Source organism: Cannabis sativa, chromosome 5 (assembly GCF_029168945.1).
Source record: "Cannabis sativa cultivar Pink pepper isolate KNU-18-1 chromosome 5, ASM2916894v1, whole genome shotgun sequence".
Classification (NCBI taxonomy): domain Eukaryota; kingdom Viridiplantae; phylum Streptophyta; class Magnoliopsida; order Rosales; family Cannabaceae; genus Cannabis; species Cannabis sativa.
Window position 1 is genome coordinate 30,681,682 of NC_083605.1, and position 22,993 is coordinate 30,704,674.

Consider the following 22,993-nt stretch of genomic DNA (forward strand, 5'->3'; position numbering starts at 1 on the left):
AATTCCATAATTTGAAAACATAGAAAACATACAAATGTGTTTTTATATTTTAGCCTAAAACTCAAAATAATATTCAAATTTTATTTTTGAAAACACTCAACTAATTAAGAATTCTTATATGGATCCCACCATTTTAATTTTCAAAATCATAAAACTGTTTTCAATTCTATATTAGCAAACTGTTGTGTATTATTATTAAGGGGATGGATGCAATTGCTCCGCCCTTTCATGCAATGTTTTACTAATAAAGGAATGACACGAAAGAAAAATATCAATAAAAGGAAAATGAAAGCTCATGTATTAATCAGAGTTCTAAGAAAACAAAAGGGTCAGTTGGCTAAATATTTCACGCTCTAGTTTTGGTGAGTGCTGTATGGCTATCAAAACATATGGCTGACATAATATGTGTAAACTTATAAGATTGGCTCGCTTTGGCCGACCCTCATTTAAACTAATTTCTATCTATGCACGTTTTTTAGTTTCAAAAAAAAAAAAAAAAAAAAGAGTTCTAAGAAAACTTTCCCTCCCTCATAAATTGAAAAAATGAACAACACAAATAATTAAACAAATAAATTTGAGTGGAATTATATCAAAAGAATAATAGATTTAATAAATTGTATACCTTTTAAAAAATAAAGCCTTTAAATAAAGAGCAATTTGCGGCGAAACCTCCTTATGTTTTAATTTTTATACACTTAACCCTTTTATCTTTTTTTTTTGTGGCAAAATCCCCTTATGTTTTAATTTTTATACACTTAACCCATTTTTTTTTTTTGGTGACAAAACCCCTTTATGTTTTAATTTTTATACACTTAACCCCTCTATCTTTTGTTTTGGTGGCAAAACCCTTCAGTTTACTTTTTTTTGCAAATTTAAAGTTTTAGTTAAATATTACCGTTAAATACTAACCGGATTACTACTGTATCGACTTCGAAGTTTTACCGTTACATATACAAAGGTGTATACAGTGGTCTTCCAATTGATATTTAACGGTAATATTTAACTGGCGTGTCAAATTTGCAAAGAAAAATAAACATAAGGGAGTTTTGCCACCAAAAAAAAAATAAGGGATTAAGTATATAAAAATTAAAACATAAGGGAATTTTGCCACAAAAAAAAAGATAAGGGAATTAAGTGTATAAAAATTAAAATATAAGGGAGTTTTGCCACCAAAAATAAAGATAAGATGGTTAAGTGTATAAAAATCAAAACATAAGGAGGTTTCGCCGCAAATTGCTCTTAAATAAATTTCTCTACACAATACACTGGCACTATAGCAAATAAAAGTGTAAAATACAAAAATACTGGGAAGCCAAATTCATTCAATTGTTTTAATTCTCCATTTCAATTTCTAAGAGTATTTCTAATCTTCGATCCCACAACAAATAAACTAAACAAAGATAAACCAATATATACAATGCCATCCAGTAGCATGACCAAAATTTTATTGTCATCCACATAAGATAACATAATAATACATAACCCTAGAAACAATCATATTTATTATTTTATATATTATATATTATATAATATAAATAAAAAGGTCAAATACAATAAAAAATCGCTCCAAAATTTCCAGACCGGGAGGGTCATTTCAGCACAAATAAATTGCCTTCTCATTTCTTTTTCTACTATGCATCAATTAGTTACCGTAATTGGTTTGAAATTTGAATAAATCAAAAGGGCTATTCTCATTTCATCCAGATGCTCCAGCAGCACTTCTCTTCTCAAATTCTCCCTGCTCTTCTTTAGCAAATTCTTCAATTAATTCACGCTGTCTTTGAGTAAGATTCCTGCGTAGAAAGCAAAAAATATAACATTATTTTTTCACAATCTATAAAATTCAACGACGAAGATGGAACTCTTCTACAATTAACACGGAACAGAAGACAGGAAACTTACGTTGGAATGCTGACATTGAAGTGCACGTATTGGTCACCAAATGAATATGAATTCCTTGTCTTGATTCCTGCCACACAATAGCATAACAATGACAAAAAAGCCAAAGAAAACAACCCATGAAAAAACACAGAATACCACAAAATAGAATAAATCAATATAAACAGAAAGAATAGATGAAGAGGTCCCTCATCATGCAAGACAATCAATCATTTCCATAGTTTAAAGAGGTAGCAATGATCATGTCTTGAGTAACTACAAATGGGACTCAGTTTGAGGTAGCTGCCAATAATAGAACAAATCACAGTGCAAGGAGCATGCGAAAATAAAAATTACAAAGGCAGGAAGTCTGCAGTGCACTAATAGTTATTCAAACAGAAAATATAGCTAAGTCTCACGATGTGCTAGTTAATAATGCCTCTATATATGACACTAGATTCATGCAAGAATAAAAAGCTGGTTGATACAAACTATCTTAAAAATACCCACCCTTTGATAGATTAAATAAATTCACTCCCAAATAGAAAAGCTACCAAGCAAACAAAATAAAAAAGGGTTCCCTACCTTTCTTCTTAAGAACTACTTTCTGACCAGGTTGAGTGCCAGGTCGAACCTGCAAATTAAAAAGAAAATAATGTAAAATGACGGCAGAACTGAAAAAGCAATTGGCGATAAAAGGTGCACTGCATTACTGTTCAGACCTTTAAAACAACATCTCCTGTAAGAGTTGGAACTTGGATAGTTCCCCCCAAAATTGCCTGCAGATAAGAACAAGTCACATGAGCCCCAAAACCAAAAATACAAAGACTTGAGCAAAAAGAAACATGCCATATTTTAGAGACGAAGACAACAAAGTGGAGAAGAAATTAAAAGATTACGGTTACAGATAACTGATTACTGGTTAATATATAAGATGTTAATATCACATGAATAGCATGTTTACAATATGGGAATAGGAATATGATTCTCAATCATGATTCAAGGGGCTGCTAAATGATGATTCTCAATCATGATTCAAGGGGCTGCTAAATGATAATGGCTATATGGCACCTTAAGACACCCAACACCACATGAGGCGGCACATGGGTGATTGGTGCATCTTGTCGTGTAGGGGTGGGCCGTAGCAATATTCTAACTAAATCTTGAAAATATGTTGGGCCCACATAAAATCAGAACAGGAATGCTAATTCCCCACAACCATAGGAAATGATGTTACAATTAATCATTCCTTTCACGTTTTCTACTACAAAAATCGTGAGATATTTTTACCTTTACCTCGAAGAATTTTTTAACATATGCAAGCTATCTATAAATGGGCAATTCAGTAAATTCAATGATCTAGATTCATTTTGTTATGTAATCATAACATAAACAATGATTTCCATTTACATCAATCTATTTATTATATTTCCCCCTTTATCTACTCCACTTACAATCAAGGGTGGAAAAACACAAATATTACATCTAACCACCTATAGCACTTTATTTACAAGAGATATCAAACTCTACCAAGAAACAAACAACATAATACATCACCTGTGTAATACTCAGAGCAGTATCAACATGAATGTCAGCGCCTTCCCTCCGGAAAACAGGATCTTCTCTAACCTACAGTGGAGGAAGAGAGAAGAAAAAAAAAATGGACAACATAATGCAAGCTTCAGGATGATAACGATTAAGAAGATAAAAAATAGAATAAATAATAAATAATAAAAAAAAAATAGAAAAAGGCTTAAGGCTGTTGAACAAGAAGCAAACTGATCTCAGTAAAGCACAGAAAATAGTCTGAAAGATAGAGTTAATGTACCCTAATGGTAACATAGAGATCACCAGGTTGATTTCCATCAGGATCTGCCCCACCACTACCAAAGACCTTAATAGTTTCATTGTCATCTACTCCTGCAAATGATAAACATAAGGGAGTCAAGCATTTTCTTTGCAACAAAAACATAATGAAAAGATTTCTTAAGCTCTAAATATTTGACAGTACAATGAGTCAACATATGTTGGAGCCAAAAACCACTGATTACGGTAAGGTTGAATACAATTGTAGCAAAATTCTCATTGTAGGTGTACCTGGCACAATATCTAACTTGACTGATTTGACTCCACTCATCACTCGTTGACCACTACAAGATTTGCACAGTTTCTGGTAGAATACACAAATAATTAAGTATGGACATGTCAAAGTTTGGCATTATGCTATCAAATAAAACATGGGATGAAAAACAGATACTTAAATATTAACAGCACTGTATACAAATATACAGATATATAATATGTGTGTGTGTGTGTACAAACAGCAATCCCAGCATACTCAAGATATCTCCTCCCTCGCACAAACATTGGAACATACACATGACAAAATTGAAAGACATAATCAGTGCCAAGAAGATGAACTCCAACCATCACTTCATATCCCCTTCCATTTATTTATTTATTTATTTTGAAGCAATGAAATCATTTAAAATAATCATATTGTCACACACACAAAGCTAAAAAATCTAAATATTATAAATGAAATCAGGATATTTTATAAAAAACAATGGGAAATAAGTTTAGCATTATAAACAGCACTATTTAGACTATAATTTTGATTATGCAACTACAAAACATGGGAAACAAATAGTTTTGCATTATAAGCGAAAAAACTTTGAATACAATTTTGATTATACAACTAAGAAACAATGGCGTATATGTATAAAAATTTTCTAGTAACAAATGAAAACAAAGATGCTTCTACAATGCGACTTCATCCCACTGAAATTTATAATGTTGAGAATACATTGCTCATATGTCGTTTCAGTCATTAACAAGAAACAGAATTTTCTAGGCTACCAGGCCCCTCGCCCGGTACCCAACTTCATTCCATTAGAAACTGATCATGTAAGAAATAGAAACATGTTTGCAACATGAAAATTTGAACACTCATCCTATCAGAGTTTAGTAAGTATTAGCATGTGGTAAAGCTCAAGGGCAATAAACCCCTAGTGATTCGATTTTCTTTTGTAATACTAATAGCATATTCAATGAGTGAGTTGTTCTCTACTTCCAAAAACACAGTCAAAACAGCAATTCAAGAAATACCAATGAAAGGAGATTATTTTCAGGTGACAACTAGAAGAAAAACAGATCAATTATTTCCAGAACCTACAAGGCTATGGTGCCAAAAAAAAAAAAATGCAAGATAATACAAGAACCATACCGCAAACGTTTTTCCAGTTCCACCACACTGAGTACAAGTTGTTTGCATCCTAAATGGGCCGGTTTGCATGAATGTCTGAATAAGGAAAATTATGAGTTAGTTAACAAGTACTTGACATCTTTATTTTACATGAAAACCTTAATATTTATTTTCAAGAACCAACCATGCCAGAGCCTCTACAGCGCTTACAAGATTCCGGTCTGGTTCCAGGTGGCACACCACTCCCACCTACATAGAGCAGGATAAACTTAAACAAATGAACACTTGACCAACAATAAATCAAAAGCAACTAGACCTCTAGTACGTAAAATTAATCATCATACCACAAGATTCACAAGGCATAGCAGCTTGAAACGTCACAGTTTTACTGCATCCTTGCACAGCTTCCATGAAAGATAGTTCAATGGAAACCTACAAATTATTTAAAACAAATGAATAAGATGAACATCAAACATGACAGCTGTGTAGCAAGAGTGATACATTTAAATAAAAAAGAGTATAAACCACCTTAACATCTTGACCCCCAAAATTCTGTCTGAAAATGTTGAAGATCTGCCAGAGCACAGTTATATCATTGATGCATGGTGCATCAAATTAAACAAATTTATCGTTAAAAAGTTGCATGATTAAAATTATAGTAAGAGTAGTACACTTTAAGTACAATCAAAAACTCAGAAAGTAGTCCTTACATTATCATCAAAAATATCTTTGAATGGATTCCTAAAATCATTGGGGAAACCAGAGCCTTCTTGCTGCTCAAACGCTGCATGGCCAATCTGCAACATAAAGCAGAGTAATGAAATAGATATTCGTGTAAATCAAATTAACAACAAGAAGTGCAATACAGAGAAAATGCTTGCATAATAATGATGGAAACAGTAAAACAAATTAAGTGAAGAACGAGTTTTACATTTTAAGATATTCCAACAATTAAGTATTAACTCAACAGAGCTCTTTCCATATAGCATTCTACCCTTTCTCAACTAGACATTGGTACGCAGCAGAACCTCCCTTTAATTAGTTTGTTATCACATATATACAATGTGAACTCATGGTAGCTCAAGGGTACAGTGAAATTAACCAAGCATCATTTTCTGCACTCTAGCAATTCAAATGAAATTTTCCTAACACGTGACAATGAGAACACCAAAGATACCGCAGAAAAACGGTTTATTTTGACTCATGCATTGGAGAGGATAAATGTTATTCAGGGCTCTCGTTGGGCATTGCAATAGGGAGGAAGTAGTGAACCATTCTCATTATTGGCTTGGCTGTAACCTGTAGGAGGTGTTTCCAATGTTTATTTTAACTCTAAGCTTGGTATCTGTATACTCTAGCCCCATCAACTAAATTTTAGTAAAATTGAGGGCGGCCTATAAAAGCCTAGTCCCATCAACTGGATTTAGAAAGATAAGAAGGGTCTTTAGAGAAAACTCAATCCTCAGTGAGATTCAACGGTAACTAATGCAGGAGAAAGAAAAAATGAACACAAAACTAATAACAGACATTAAGGATGGTAAAAAAGCAAGAGAAGCTTTTCATCTCAAAAGGAGAAATGTCAACAGGTACAGAATGTATAAGAACTATTCCATTTCAGTAGTTAAATTTCCCATTGAACACACACACACACAGATTTCCTACTTGAAAACCTGCCACTGAAATAAGGTCAAAACAATCTACCATATCACCGGATTCAACTCAATCAAATGTATTTCAGAAAATAAGTAAATGAAAAAAACACATCGGCAGGTAACATAAATATATGTATTAAGATGAGTCACACCACACCTCATCATATTGTCGACGCTTATCCTCATCTTTCAAAACCTGCACAAAAAAGCTTGGTTTTAGCATAAACTGATTAGAATAAATTTAGCAAGTTCTTCGTGCAGGGGACAGACCACATATAGCACTTCCTACTCTGTGTGCAAAAGAAATTGTGAGACTATCATTTATTTTTGCCAATGAGAATTTTTGGTTTTGGTTATGGAGTGACATAAAATACATGAAACTGTGTAGTTATGGCTATCTTATTGCATAGAATTCTTCTGTCCCCAAATTATACACCTCCTTGACACACCACAACAAATAAATGTTGTATAAATGTGTAATTATTGATAAATATGAGTACAAATTTTAGTAAGTAGTTGATTTATCAAATTTTAAATGGTGGGACAGAGAGACATATATTTGGAGAATATATTTTTATTCTATCTTGTTGCCTTTTTGAACGTACAAAAATTCTCACATAGGTTTGCCACATTTTTTTTCCTTAGTGAGGAAATCAAGTTCGTTGCCAATCTTTGGGCTTTGGCAGATACAGATTCAAGAATTTCGATTGGATAATTCCAGGCTGGAAAAATACTAAGATCAGCATATTATTTTATTTTTCTATGTTTTGAGGATACAATAACTTTAACATGTAATTCATTTTTTGTAATGGTCTTATACCTAATTTCATCAATATATATAATAAGAAAAATAATTGAAGATAAAACGTAAGTTTACAACAGAAGTAATGACTTGGTTTGGAATGAGAAGGTAGTCTATCTTGAGAGTATTGTTGCTTTTGCTAAAGGGTATCTTGATCAATGGAGAGTTGCTCAAAACTCAACCTTTGAGTCGTCATGGTCTGGTTTACAGGCGAGTGATGGGGCCGAGCAGTGGACTTCGCCACCAGAGATTAGTATCAAGATCAAGATCGATGCAACTTTATTTAAAAGTGGGCAAAGCTATGGCTTTGGTTTGATTCCTAGGGAGTCGAATGGTCTACTCATTGAAGGTTACACTTGCTTTTCCTTGGGCCGTGTAGAAACCCGAACTTGCTGAGGCTGTGTGGGAGTAAGAGAAGCTTTGAGTTGGATCAAAGAACATCGTTGCCAGCATGTCATAGTGGAGACAGATTGTTTGGTTGTTGTGCAAGCACTTCGGAGTTCTATTCCTATGATTTCTTTATTTGAGTTTGTTATCCGTGATTGTAAAACTCTACTTGTTGAATTGGAAAATGTTTCAGTTTATTTTGTTAAACAATCAGCTAATATAGTGGCTCATAGTTTTGCTAGGGCCTCTATTTTGTATCCTAATCATCGTTTCAGTTTGAAGTTTGTTCCAAATGATTTGTTACCTAGTTTGGTAACAGAGGTTAGAGTTTAAATAAGAATGATTTTACCATTCAAAATAAATACTACCTCATAAGCCTTTTGAACTTCTTGAAACTTCTTTTCAGCCTCAGGATCCTCTTTATTTGTATCTGGATGAAGCTTCTTTGCAAGCTGGAGAACAACATTAAAATAACTGATGAAAGGAGATGTAGAAAGGAGTAACTCAAGCTCTGTGACTAACAATAAATTTTGTTCTTACATAGATTACAACAGCAGAACTTTAATAGAAAAACAAGAAACAAGTATGAGAAATAACACCATGCAAGATTACATATTTAATATTTAAGACAAGAAAATTACTTCCTCCACCGAAACGATAATATTATTTAAATCACTTTTTCAATTGTAAGAAGAACAGTATACTAGAGAAGCAACACTACATGTTCCCTTTGATCATTACATATATACATATTGAAAAATATACATATTTATATAATAAAAAAAATATAGAAGCAATACTACATGTTCCCTTTAATCATTACATAAATAAATATTGAAAAAAATATATATAATAAAAATATACCATTTGATCACTACAACAAATTAGGTGATTAGAGCAAGATGGAACAGGCTACAAACCCATTCCATATAATTTCTATTAATAATAAGAAAAACATACCCCATAATATGCTTTCTTTATTTCAGATGCATTTGCATTCCTATTCACTCCAAGAATATCATAAAAGTCTCTTGACGCCATGGAAGCTACAAAGAAAAATAAAAACGATTAAAAGGGACAAATCGTGTAAATAGTATTGACAAGAGAACAAAGAGCCACAAAATGCATTCTAAAAACCAAAAAATAGATACAAGCTCCACATTCTCCTTTCTTTTTTGAAGCACTCTATAGATACATTTATGGATATTACAATAAAAAATGGACATCCACCTCAAGTGACAAATTTTCCCTATTGCAGATCACAATTGTAAGTTGAGAAAACTAATTTGTAGAGAAAATGTGAATAAATTATTGCAAGAGAAGAAAATTGAATGAAACAAATAAATTCGTGCATAATATGCATTTCCCATTGATACAAAAGAATAAATAACAATAGTAAAAGCTTACACCGTACCAGTGCCGTGAAATGTCCTTGTTGAGCCAAACTTGCCATTTAAACCTCCCAATACGAACCAGTTCTTATAATAAACTACAAAAACCGTGAGATAACAATGACAAGTAAGCAACTCACCAAAACTGAGCGAGCTCAGGCATTTTACACTTCCAATGCCAAAAGACAATCAAAAAAGAAACGCCAAGCTTAAAACTCAAACCCACGTAAGAACATTCTACGTACCATTAGAAGTGTAATTTCTAAAAATTCTAGATGGGTTTGCTCCCGTTGTCTTAGAACCACATCGGAATACAGTCTCGTACACCTATAAATTTCACCAATTTTTTTTTAAAAAAAAAAGAAAAAAAAATAGAAATTAAATCCATGGCTAAAAGGAAAGGAATCTTAAATTCAGAGAGATTGAAAACGTACGGAGTTTCGAGGATTGGAACGACGAGTGAGGCAGTGGAGGAGCCTAACGCCGTTCAATCGAACCATCGGAGAATGCTTATCTCTCTCGAAGCTTCTTCCAAGAACTTCTGCAAAAGTATGGAGGAGTTCTTCCGAGGAAGTTTGGAATAAGTTAAACCCTAAAAAAACCCTAATTGGAGAAAGAGAGGCTCTCGAAGATTCCAGTTATCGCAGAACCACGCAACACCCAAGGGGCTTGAAGGTTTTTTTTTTTTTTTTTTTTTTTTTTTTTTTTGACGTAAGGGGCTTGAACTTGAAGTTTTGGTACGTTGTGTTTTGTTAAAATATTGTATTGTTTTTTAAAGGCGGTATTTTTTTTTTTTACAAATTATCTCATATACTTTTTTTTTAATTTTTTTTAAATTTACGGTTTGTAATACTAAAGTGGTTGCTGCGCTACTTGCAATAGGGGTTTCTGTACGATTTTTTTATTATATTTTAGGTTGCATCGCTAGTTGCAATAGGAATTTCTATGTAGAATTCCGTAAAAATGCAAAAAAAAAAACTGTTTTGAAGTGTAAAAATAAAAAAAACTCTTTTTTCTTTTTAAACGTGATCATCGAAACCACACGTAAAACAATTAACAACTAGTAAACAGACCGCGCTTCGCGTGCGGCAATCAAATTATTATATAAATATTAATTAAATAAAAAACTCAATATTAAATAATTTTAAACTATATATATTTATTAAAAAAATTAATAATTTATATAGAAAACTTTATAAAATTCTTAAAAAAAATCATACAATTTCTTATATAAATAAAAAAGCACACAATTTTTTTTGAATGTACATTATAGTGAAGAAAAATTAGAAACTGAACAATAAATCTATAGAAAACTCATCATATAATTTTAAAACAATTATCATCACCGTATCTCATTTTTAGTTATCATTGCATTTAAAGTTGATGTCATCACCGTATCACACCTTATATTCTTCAAAATAGGTAAATACTTACTTTTATTATGTAAAGAGAAAGGGGGTGATAAAAAATAATCAAGTTTAGGATTTTGATATTTTTAGTATATTAACTAATAATTTCTTTTGATAAATTATATTAGTTAATATTAACGGTATATCTTTCTCTCTGAAAAAATTGTATATATGTAGATAATTTTTTTAATACATATATATTTATTTATTAGTTATTATATATAGTTGTATATTTTTATTTTTTATTTTTTTTAATTAATTAGTAATCTTTAATTAAATAAAATATAATTAAAAAAAATAAAAAAATGAGAGAATTTAAATAGAACAAAAAAATTACAAAAAAAAGAGAGAATTAAAAAGAATAGATATTTACAAATTTAATTTTTTAATTTTTTTAATTACTAATTAATTATAGTAAATATTTTTGTGTAATGGAGATATATGAAGTTAAATTAGATATAATAATACTAATAATCATAATAAGAAGAAAAACGTGTATGTATTATATTTATTGTGTTTTTTTTTTATAAAAAAATAAGTTTATATTAGATATTTTTATGGAAATTTATTAAAATAATGGTATTATATTAATTTGTAAATTTATGCTTTAATAAAATATTAACAAATTGAGAAAATTAAGGAGAAAAAAAAAATAGCTTTGAAGAGATTTTAGACCGCCATATCACTGCCTCATACTTTTCCTCTATATATATATATATATATATATATATATATATATAGATTGGTGGTGGCACTTTCTCAAATTAAAATAATTTATGGTTTAATTAAATGGGCATGTTTTACTAAACTATAAGCTGTGGAATTCTTATCGCGAGTCGGGACAAAATAATCTCTAAAAATTTAAATAATAAAGCTATAGCATCCTTAAATAACACCCCCAACTTATTAAAAAACACATTTCTTTTAATGATAGTTGTTACCAAAAAAAGTAAATAAATGTAAATAAACCTCTCTAAATGGATTAAAAAATAATATTAAAAAAATTAAAAAAAAAATAACATTTGGTTTGAAAAAAATAAAAATTTTCTTTGAAACTTCTTAATTTTTATTTATAAAATAAATTTTATTTAATTTATTTTTTTATTTTTAAATTTCTTTCAAGATAAATTATGTATATTATATTTATTTATTATTTGAGAATCATTTCTAAAGATTGTCAATAATTAAATATTAAAAAATCTATGGGTTTTTTTTATTTTTACACTTTAAAATAATGTTTTTTTTTTTTTGCATTTTTACGGAATTATACATAAAAACCTCTATTGCAACTTGCGCTGCAATTTAAATTGCAACAAAAAATCGTATAGAAACCTCTATTACAAATAGCACTTCAACCACTTTGAAAACCCAAACCGTAAATTTGAATAAAAAAAAAGTTAAAAAAATAGTATATAGGGTAATTCTCCAAAAATCTATGTGTCTAAAATAATATTGAAAAACCCATAATTCCTTTTTCTAAAAAGAATCATAATAAACAAAAGATTAAAAATTAAAAAATTTCACACAAAATAAAAATCTAATTAAAAAAATCAATAATATAAATCTATAAAAAATCTGTATGATTTCAAAACATCACCGTATGTGGGAGAGGATGCTTTTGCACTAAAAAATTTAAATTTTTGGAATTTTTCACCTAAATTTATTAATTTTTTATTTTTAAAATTCTAAAAATTAAATATGAAATATTATTTTTTATATTTGAACTTAAATATCTTTTTGAAATTAATAATACTTAAATCTTTTCATAGTTTATTATTGATTTTTAATATTTTAAAATTTAAATTAAAAAATAAATTATTTTATATTTTTAAATTATGGTTAAATTTAAAAGTTGTTCCGTTTGTTAAATTTAAATATTATTTAATTTATAAGGTTAGATATGTTTGATAATAGATATATTTTAATCAAAATATAACATTATCTTTTAAATTTAAATTATTATATTATTAATTATTGAGCTTTATATTTTTTAATAGGAGGCCGGTTATAATGAAATAATGGGATCCAAATGTGAACTTCAAGAAAGAGGATGTGACGAGTGTGCCTATTTGGATTCAATTAGAAGATTTGGAGTTGAAGTATTGGGGCCAAAGATCATTGTTCAAGATAGTTGGGCAGATTGGGAAGCCAATTATGTTAGATAATGTTACAAAGGAAAGAGAAAGGTTGAGCTATGCTAGAGTGCTCATTGAGGTTTTGATGGATCAGCCCTTGCCCGATATGGTAGAATTTGAGAATGAATTTGGTTGGATTACTTCAGTTGGGATTAGATATGAATGGAAACCGGTATTGTGCTCACATTGTCAAGGTGTTGGGCATCTTGCTGTTGACTGCAAGAAAAAAACTGCTGGTGTACAACAGTGGGTAATAAAGAAAGACAATAGGAGACAAGAGAAGCAGGTAGATAGTGAAGGCTTTACAAAAGTTGTTAGCAACAGGAAAAAGAATGATAACAACACTTCAGTACCAGCAGAATCAACAGTGACATCCGTGCAAAATGTTTTTCAGGTTCTTGATGAACAAGATGAGGCTGCTAAAATAGGGGAGATTTATGCAGATTTGGTTGAAACAGGAGGGGGGAGGTCCTCTCTCTCTAATGGATAGACTTCTATGTTGGAATGTGAGAGGAGCCAACAATCAACACAAACAACAATTAATAAAGCAATTTATTAATTCCCAAAAGGTTGATTTTGTTGGGCTTCTTGAGACTAGAGTCAAGGCTCCAAAACTTGGTACCTTGTACTCGAATGTATTTCAAAATTGGTGTTTTCCTTCTAATATTGCTTGGCATGAAGGTGGTAAGATTGCTATTGCTTGGAACCCTTGGAGGTTCACTGTGGACATCCTCAAATGCACTAGCCAACTTATGCATTTAAAGTTGTCAACAGTTGAAGGTTTTTGCAGTTTTTTAACCCTTGTTTATGCTTAAAATAACAGGGGTGAGAGAAGGATGTTATGGAAAGATTTGATGGGCTTGAACACTACTGATAACTGGTTTCTAATGGGGGATTTCAATGACATCCTCTCAAAGGAAGAAAGAGTGGGGCACAGAGTCAAATTTTACCCCGATAATGAGTTCTTGCATTGTGTAAACTCATGTCAGTTGGAGGACATTAAGACTAGTGGAAACTTCTTCACTTGGTCTAATAAACAACATGGTGATGAGAGGATTTTTTCCAAGATTGATCGAGTACTTGCCAACCAAACTTGGATTGACAAATATAATCGAGCAGAGGCAGTTTTTCTAAGCGAAGGGCTCTTTGATCATACTCCTGTGATCTTATCTCTTCATCTAGAAGTAGTAAGTGGAAGGAAGCCATTCAAATACTTTGAGATGCGGAAATCACATCCAAAGTATGAGAGTGGTTTGAAAGAGGTTTGGGATAGACCTATTGCTGGCACAAAAATGTTTCAAGTTGTCTCTAAGATGAAACAACTCAAACACAAGCTGAAAGAGATTAACAAGGAGGGCTTTCATGATTTGCAGGCTGCTGTAACTAGAAACAAGCTGGATTTAGATACTTTGCAGCACCAGATTCATCAAAATCCTTCTGATTTTCAGCTGCATTCCCGAGAGAAAGAAGCCAGAGAGAAGTTAAGTAAGTCTTAAAGGGATTATGCATCCTTCCTCCAACAGAAAGCTAAAGCTGCTTGGTTACAGAGTGGAGATTGTAATACAGCCCTATTTCATGCATGTATAAAACAAAGACAGCGGCAAAATAGAATTTTATCCATTGAAAAGCTTGATGGGAGCAAGATTCATGAACCTTCTAAGAGAGCAGATGCTTTCCTGGAATTTTATAATAGCTTACTTGGCACCATAATGGAAAATAGAAGGAAAATTGAGAAAAGCATATTGGCTAGAGGCCCCATACTCACTGCTGATCATGGCAGAATGCTTACTCAACAATTCACAAGTGATGATGTGAAGAAAGCTATTTTCAGTATACCTGGGAACAAGTCACGTGGACCTGACGGATACTCAAGCAACTTCTTTCAAGATAATTAGGAGTATATTGGTGAGGATATCAGTGCGGCTGTGCTTTCATTTTTGGAATCAGGTAATATTCTTAAAGAAATCAACTCAACTATAATTACCTTGGTTCCTAAATGTAAATGTCCTAACTCTGTTAAGGATTTTAGACCAATTGTTTGCTGCAATGTTATCTATAAGATTGCAACAAAGCTCTTGAGTTCTAGAATCAGTAACATTCTTCCTATTATAATATGTCACTTCCAAGGAGGTTTTATAAAAGGAAGATGTATAGGGCATAACATTATGATTTGCCAAGATCTGGTAAGACATTATGGAAGGAAAGCGAACAAACCCAGTTGCATGATCAAGTTTGATCTTCAAAAAGCATATGACACTATTGAATGGGAATTTATTGAGGAAGTGTTAACAGGCTTGAATTTCCCTCAAAGCTTCATCAGATTAGTTATGAGCTGCATATCTACCCCTAAGTTCTCTCTTATGTTCAATGGAGCATTGCATGGTTTCTTTGAATTTAAGAGAGGGCTTAGACAAGGGGACCCCATGTCCCCTTTGTTGTTTGTCCTAGGTATGGAATATCTGTCTCGATTAATGGGGAAGATTGGAGACAAAGAGGATTTTTATTTTCATGACAGATGTGCTAGTCTCAAATTGAACCATCTGGCCTTTGCGGATGATGTTCTTTTGTTTTGCCATGGTGATCTCAAAAGTGTGATGTATATGTTACAGGCTTTGAAGCTTTTCTCTATCACATCTGGCCTTCATCCTAATCCAAGTAAAACTGCAATTTATTGCAGCAACATGGATCAAAGATGTGTAAACAAGATCTTGCAGCTTTCAGGATACATGAGGCAGAATCTTCCTTTCACTTATCTGGGTATTCCCATTTGTGCAAAGAAGATATCAGGGAAGGAATGTGAAATTCTAGCAGAGAAAATGACGGCTAGAATCAGGAGCTGGAGTTCTAGGAATCTCTCCTTTGTAGGGCGAATCACATTGATCAACTCAGTTCTTATAGCCATCCAAGCCTATTGGAGTCAAATAGTGATTTTGCAAAAGAAAGTTCTGAAGGCAATTGAATCCATTTGTAGAGCATTCGTATAGAAAGGGCAAGCCATGTTTCACGGTGCAGGAGCTGTAGCTTGGGACAGAGTGTGCCAACCAAAAGCTGAAGGGGGATTAGGTATCAAAAAGTTGGAAGAATGGAACAAGGCAGCCATGAGTAAGTATGTGTGGGCTATCTCGAGCCACCAAGAGAGTCTTTGGCTTAGATGGGTTCATAGTGTCTACATCAAAGATCAAAATTGGCGGAGTTACAATGCTTCTATCCATGCGAGTTGGTATTGGAAGAAGCTTGTAACCATCAAGAATCAACTTACCAACTTAACCGACTGTGACTCATTTTAGCAAGGAAGATATACAATAGTATTCGGCTATAATCTGTTTACTACCCCACAGCCAAGAGTGAAATGGTGTAAGGAGGTTTGGGCACGGTTGAACACACCAAAACATAGTGTGATTCTTTGGTTAGCAATGCTTAACCGGCTGAAAACAAAATAGAGGTTGAAAAAGTATGGCATCTTATCACAAGACCACTGCAGTTTATGTGTCTCTAACATGGAAAATAAGCAGCATTTATTTTTTGATTGTTGTTTATCTTCTTACTGCTTGGATGAAATCAAGCATTGGCTTGATTGAAAGGCAAAAACCAGGTCTCTTCCTCAACTGGTTCGGTGGATTGTGTTAGCCCAAGATATGTTTCCAAGAGGGGGGGTGAATTGGAAATTTAAACTAATTTCGGAAAATTAAAACTTTTAACACAAAATTATGCAATTAGTCAATTAATCAAGTAAAAACAAGTAGTATGGCAAGCAATATATTAAGGCAAATAATTAAACTTGTAAAGTAAAGAGTTTAAGGATTAGAAAATGCAAACTCTCGATTTTTACAAGGTTCGGTAGAACTATGCCACCTACGTCCTTGGTCTTCAAAGCTATGGACCTAGCTTTGAGTTCCAATATCGAGCCAAGTTAACGGGCTTGACTAACCCTTACAACCGGGAAATTTTCACCAAGGTATTTCCAAACCTCTTACAATAGTTTCGCACCCCCGAGGACTATTAACCTCTTTCTCGGATTGTTAAAGTGCCAATCTCACTATTTCCGGGTTGTTTACAAAACCGGTGCCAACCTCACCTCAATCACAATATGGAAATGTGTTTGATATACAAGCTAAAATCACTCTAGAAATATGATGATACAATGGAAACCTAGAGTGAAAAGCAAGCACACTTAAGATGAATAAAATCAAATTTTGGCTCAAAGTGTGTGAAATGTGTTGGTTTGGATTTCAAACTTAGAAGCTCCTTTATCTCACTTAGATAGGTTAGATATATGTAATAAATGCTCAACCAACTTATTTTTTGAAAGAAAAATCGAGTTTATATAGTGTTTGATGAAAAACTAGCCGTTTATAGCCGTTAGCACGTTTCCCGAGGTGGGGTCAGCCATGAACCGGAAGTCCGGATGGGAACCGGAATTCCGGATTGATTACAACCGGAATTCCGGTTGCCAACCGGAATTCCGGATGGCTGACCAGTGGCAAAAGTGCCATTTTTCGGGACTTAAATGCGCATAACTTCTTACTCGATTATCCGATTTCAGAAATTCCAACTTTGTTCTCTTAGTTAAACAAAATGTGATTTAGAAATTCAATCAAAAAAATTTTTGAACTATCGTGTGAGAAAACTTGTTGCACAAGTTAGTGAATGGGCCAAAATTCAAGTTTATAAAAACTTAGTGTGCTATGCAAATCACTTTAACAAGACTAAAGTAGATTTATACCATTTAATTTTGAGTAGTCTTGATGTAGAAGAGCCTCCTAGCTTGATTTGCATGTTTTTGATCCCAAGTTGATTTTTCCCGAGAGTTGACCTTGACTTTGACTTTGACTTTGACTTTCGGGTTGACTTTTTGACTTTGGGATTTTGAAGACCTCTTTTGAATAGGGTCTTGAGTTGTTGATCCCTTGATGAATCTTTTGCTCTTGATATGCTTTTTGAGTCCATTTAGTGTTGCTTTTAAAAGTTTGGTAAAAATACCAAAATATTTATTTTCTCTTTTAAATTTGCTACAAAATCAATAAATCATTAGTAACAAATAATAATCAAAGATTTGCTAATCATCAAAACAAGGAGATCGAAAAGTTTGAGTTAACAATCTCCCCCTTTTTGATGATATCAAATATTTGATTATTTTTAAAGGGAAAGAAAAAAAAATTTAAGCAAAGTAAGTTTGATTAGCTCCCCCTTAATGTGTGCAAGAAAAAAAAATTTACCTTTTAATTTTACCTTGCATGAAATTGTAAACTCCCCCTCAATTTTTACTTATGATAAAAAGATTAGATACCAAAAAAAATTTGAGGTGATGCCAAAAAAAATTAATCAATAGTTGTTCTCCCCCTTTTGATTCATCAAAAAGGGTGGCAAGGAATTCACAAAATATAAAAGAAAAGAGAAAAATAAGAAAAATAAAAAAAAAAACAAAGCAACAAGCCAATGCATTAAAAAAAAAAAAAATATAACATCCAAAATAACATTCAACACACCAAACAAACAACAAATAAAAAAAAATACCAACTAACACAAAGTCAAAAGGCATGAAGCCTTTGCACACAACAAAAAAAAATAAAAGGAAACTAAATAAGCCAAAAAAAAAAAAAAATAATGCAAGAACTAGTTTGGTGGGGGGCCAAAGCGATCCATGTATGCCCTCCATTGTGCCATCTCCTCTTGCACATTAGCAAACCCATGCACCATGTCACTCCTCATGGTGTTGATGTCATTGTTGAGGTTGGAGAGTTGTGAGTTGAGATCATTTCGCAAGGTTTGAAATTGGTTGTCAACCGAAGTGTGAAGACGAGTGAAAGCTTCTTCAAGGTTGAATTGGGGAAAAGTAGGCATGGGAGGAGCTTGAGGAGGCATGTCTTCTTCTTCTTCTTCTTCTTCTTCTTCACTTTCACTTGCGGGCAAATTAATTTCTTCATCATCACTCTCCAAATCAATTTGCATTCTTTGCCCTCTTTTGGGTGTGAACACCCATTCATTGTTAAGGAATTTGTAACCCATAGCCTTGAAAGTTTTGGATCCTAGAATGTCACTAGAGGTAGGATCATTTTTCTTTTCATGTAGGGTAGGAATTCCTAAGAGAGGAAAAAGGTAGCTAAGAAGAAAACCAAAGGGAAGTGCCTTAATCATATTAGGCTTGTCCACATCAAGTATGAATTTTAAAATAAGATAGCCTAGGTTGATGGGTGTGGTTTTGGCTATAATGAGATGCATGAGTAATTGATCAATGGAATTGATCTCATCTTGGTGGCCACTTCTAGGAGCAAGATTTGCAACAATGAATTTGTGGAGGATTTTAGCCTCTAAAGTGAGTTGGTGTCTTTTTGGTCTCATAATAAAAGGGCCATCACCACAAATATTCCTAGAACACTCATCAAAGTTAAAAATGGCATCATTTTTGAGAGAAAGTTTGGGTTCAAGTAATATGCCACCATTTGGTGCTCCTAACATGTCATTAAGAGATGCTACATTGAGTTCAAAAGCTACTCCTCTAAGGGTTCCTCTAACACCTAAAGGTTCTAATGTAGGTTTAATACAAGCATAAAAACCTTGAACTAGCCTAGGATACAATGGAGTATTAATTTGAATAAAAGATGTCCATCCTAGGGTATCAAAATGATGACTAAAATCAACACAATCAAGGCTAGGGAGATCACAAATTTTACCTTTGAGAATTTTCCTAGAGGAGAAATCATTGACAAACTTGTTGTGATCTTCATCATTGAAGAAGAGAGTGGGCTCTTGCCTTGCTTTTGCCCTTATTTCCCTTTGTTGAATTGCACTAGCCATTCTCTTGGGAGCTCTTGATGAGGAAGCCATTGAAGAACACACTTCTCTCTTTTTTTTTTTTAATTATTGGAAGATGAGAGTGAGGCTTTGAAAGAGAGAATTTTAGAGAGAAGGAGATGGTGGCTGCTGTTTTAGGGTTGAAAAAACTGAATGGGGGAGAAAAAATTCGGTGGTAGGGTTTAAAAAGGGAAAAAATCGCAATAAAATGACAAAAGCGCACTTTGCGATCTGTGCCATCCGGAATCGGATGGTACAACCGGAATTCCGGTTGGTACAGGACCAGCAAAAAAAATTTCTAAAAGTGGGCTAAAAAATCCAATTTTGACCCAAATGACCCCAAACCAATTCTAATACCTTTAATATGATAAAACAAAATTGCTCAAACAAGAAAATCTGAAAAATAATGAAAAATGACGATTTACGGTAAGTTTTTCGAAAATTGCCAAGAAAACTAGAACCGTACCAAAAATGAGTTTTATGCAATGAAATTGAAAAATTCTTTTTCCAGCAGTTTTATAAAATAAAATGTGAGGTGTACAAACTTACGGAATCGAAAAATGTTGAAAAATGAGAGAGTTTGGCGAAAAACACTCTTTTAGGCCTAAAAATCTAAAAATTCAACAAGTGAGGTACCAAAAATTTGTTTCATGCATATTTCAATCAAGGCAAACCTATAGGCATACTAAATACACTCTATTTCACATATTCAAGCATATAGACACACAAGAAAATCAAATATGCAAAAATTCACATGTTCACTTGTTTAAAAACAAGTCCAAAGTTCACCAAAAATCCACATTTTGACCTATAATTTTAAGTTTTTCAACAAGGATAGTTCATGTAGGTCAAGTATCAATAAATTTTCTCATCTATGCATATAAATCTCATTAATATCATATTTGGAACAATTATGCATAAATAAGTAAGTAAAGAGATATGAAATTTTTCATAGCTAGCAAACCTTATATTTCATTTAAGTTGGTCATGCCTAGCTCTCTTCTAATGAAACTAAATCTCTCATCACTAAGAGGCTTGGTGAATATATCCGCTAATTGGAATTCGGTGCTTACAAAGTCTAGCATAATATCACCTCTTTGGATATGATCTCTAAGGAAGTGGTGCCTTATGTCAATATGCTTGGCTCTAGAATGCAATATTGGATTCTTAGAGAGGTTAATGGCATTAGTGTTATCACACTTTATGGGTGTACATTCAAAATCAATATCAAAATCCTTAAGAGTTTGTTTCATCCAAAGTATTTGTGCACAACAACTACCCGCGGCTATATATTCGGCTTCGGTTGTGGATAGAGCTACCGAGTTTTGTTTCTTGCTAAACCATGACACTAAGGAATTTCCTAAAAAGTGACAAGTTCCACTAGTACTTTTTCTATCCGTCTTACAACCGGCAAAGTCGGCATCCGAGTAGCTAACTATTTCAAAGTTTGAGTTCTTGGGGTACCAAAGTCCTAGATTCATTGTGCCTATCAAGTATCTAAATATTCTTTTAACGGCACTCAAGTGGGATTCTTTAGGACAAGATTGGTACCTAGCACAAAGACCAACACTAAACAAAATATCCGGTCTACTAGCGGTTAAATATAATAAAGAGCCAATCATACCTCGATACTTGGTGATGTCCACATTTTTACCGCTTTCATCTTTGTCCATCTTTATGGATGTGCTCATGGGTGTATTCATGGACTTTGCATTTGCCAAGTCAAACTTTTGAAGGAGATCCTTGATGTACTTAGTTTGACCTATGAATATGCCATCCTTTTGTTGCTTGATTTGAAGTCCAAGAAAAAAGTTGAGTTCTCCCATCATGCTCATCTCAAACTCACTATGCATACACTTAGAAAATTCTTCACAAAGAGCATCATTAGTAGCACCAAAGATAATATCATCAACATAAATTTGTACTATAATAATGTCTTTGGATTTTCTTTTTATAAAAAGTGTATTATCCGCTTTACCCATTGAAAAACCATTTGAAATAAGAAAGGTGCTTAACCTTTCATACCAAGCTCTAGGAGCTTGCTTTAAACCATATAAAGCCTTTTTCAATTTGTAAACATGGTTAGGGTATTTATGATTTTGAAAACCGGGTGGTTGAGAGACATAAACCTCTTCCATAATGTACCCATTTAAGAATGCACTTTTTACATCCATTTGATACAAGATAAAATTCTTGTGGCATGCAAAAGCTAACAACATTCTAATGGACTCAAGTCTTGCTACCGGGGCAAAGGTTTCCTCATAATCAATTCCTTCTTCTTGATTGTAACCTTGGGCCACTAATCTAGCCTTGTTACGCACAATGACCCCATGCTCATCTACCTTATTTCTATAGACCCATTTTGTTCCAATCACCGATTGATGTGACGGTCTTGGAACTAACTCCCAAACATTATTTCTTATAAATTGATTTATTTCTTCTTGCATAGCTAGAAGCCAAAATTCATCAACTTCGGCCTCTTTAAAATTCTTTGGTTCAATTTGAGAAATAAAAGCAATGAAGTTACACAAGTTTCTAAGGGAGTTTCTAGTAGTGACACCTTGAGAAGGATCACCTAGAATTTGGTCTATAGGATGAGCACTTTTGAATTTCCACTCATGTGGAAGGTTAGAGTTCATACCTTGGCTTTCATTTTCCTTTTCCACGGGTGGTTCCTCTTTGGGAGTTTGTGAAGGAGCATTGGAAGTCTCTCCTATTTCGAGATTTTGAACTTCATCTCCCAAACCTACAACATCATCATCTAAACTTTTGCTCGTAGGCGGGTTAGTCTCATCAAAAGCAACATGAATAGATTCTTCAACAACATTAGTTCTTTTGTTATAAATTCTATAAGCTTTACTATGTGTTGAATACCCTATAAAAATTCCAACATCGGATTTAGCATCAAATTTTCCAAGGTTGTCCTTGGTGTTTAAAATGTAACATTTGCATCCAAAAACTTTAAAATAGCCAATGTTGGGTTTTCTTCCTTTCCAAAGCTCATAAGGGGTTTTATTCATGTTGGGCCTAATGAAAACACGATTCAAAATATAACAAGAAGTATTGACGGCCTCGGCCCAAAAATATTTTGGTAATGAAATTTCATTTAGCATTGACCTAGCCATTTCTTGAATTGTTCTATTCTTCCTTTCGACAACTCCATTTTGTTGTGGAGTTCTTGGTGCCGAAAAGTTATGGTTAAAACCATGATCATCACAAAACAATTCTAAGGCATCATTGTCAAACTCACCACCATGGTCACTCCTAACGGAGGTAATAGAATATCCTTTTTCATTTTGCACATTTTTACAAAATTTGACAAAGTTTTCCAAAACATCACTT

The 22,993-nt window shown here is 32.9% G+C and overlaps 1 protein-coding gene and 1 non-coding gene across 3 annotated transcripts; one reads left to right on the forward strand and one right to left on the reverse strand.

Annotated features, from left to right (window-relative positions):
- Window positions 1–321: 321 nt before the first annotated feature.
- Window positions 322–448, forward strand: LOC115718281 (U11 spliceosomal RNA). Its single transcript, XR_004011863.2, has one exon. It is a non-coding gene; the product is annotated as a U11 spliceosomal RNA (small nuclear RNA).
- An 854-nt stretch (window positions 449–1,302) lies between these two features.
- LOC115716668 (chaperone protein dnaJ GFA2, mitochondrial) lies at window positions 1,303–10,054 on the reverse strand. 2 transcript variants are annotated; one of them, XM_030645518.2, is made up of 18 exons: window positions 9,750–10,054; window positions 9,561–9,642; window positions 9,339–9,413; window positions 8,885–8,970; window positions 8,293–8,376; window positions 6,893–6,931; window positions 5,794–5,880; window positions 5,612–5,656; window positions 5,428–5,515; window positions 5,268–5,332; window positions 5,105–5,179; window positions 3,976–4,048; window positions 3,707–3,798; window positions 3,436–3,507; window positions 2,601–2,657; window positions 2,464–2,512; window positions 1,903–1,969; window positions 1,303–1,793 (listed from the first exon to the last, which is right to left on the reverse strand). In XM_030645518.2, exons 1-18 carry the CDS (start codon window positions 9,813–9,815, stop codon window positions 1,697–1,699), a joined length of 1,299 nt encoding a protein of 432 aa, XP_030501378.2. In that variant the 5' UTR covers window positions 9,816–10,054; the 3' UTR covers window positions 1,303–1,696. The 2 variants fall into 2 exon arrangements, with proteins under 2 accessions (XP_030501378.2, XP_060971581.1); XM_061115598.1 differs by having other exon boundaries at window positions 9,332–9,413; window positions 9,750–9,807.
- Between the last annotated feature and the right edge of the window lie 12,939 nt (window positions 10,055–22,993).

What these genes read in the sequence shown, in the direction of transcription:
- LOC115716668 (XM_030645518.2), bottom strand. Translation starts at nt 9,815, where the DNA reads ATGGTTCGATTGAACGGCGTTAGGCTCCTCCACTGCCTCACTCGTCGT. An exon ending in AAGGACATTTCACGGCACTG is followed by an intron (nt 8,971 to 9,338) that starts GTACGGTGTAAG and finishes TTTTCTTTGTAG; the next exon opens with CTTCCATGGCGTCAAGAGAC. An exon ending in TATGCCTTGTGAATCTTGTG is followed by an intron (nt 5,333 to 5,427) that starts GTATGATGATTA and finishes TGCTCTATGTAG; the next exon opens with GTGGGAGTGGTGTGCCACCT.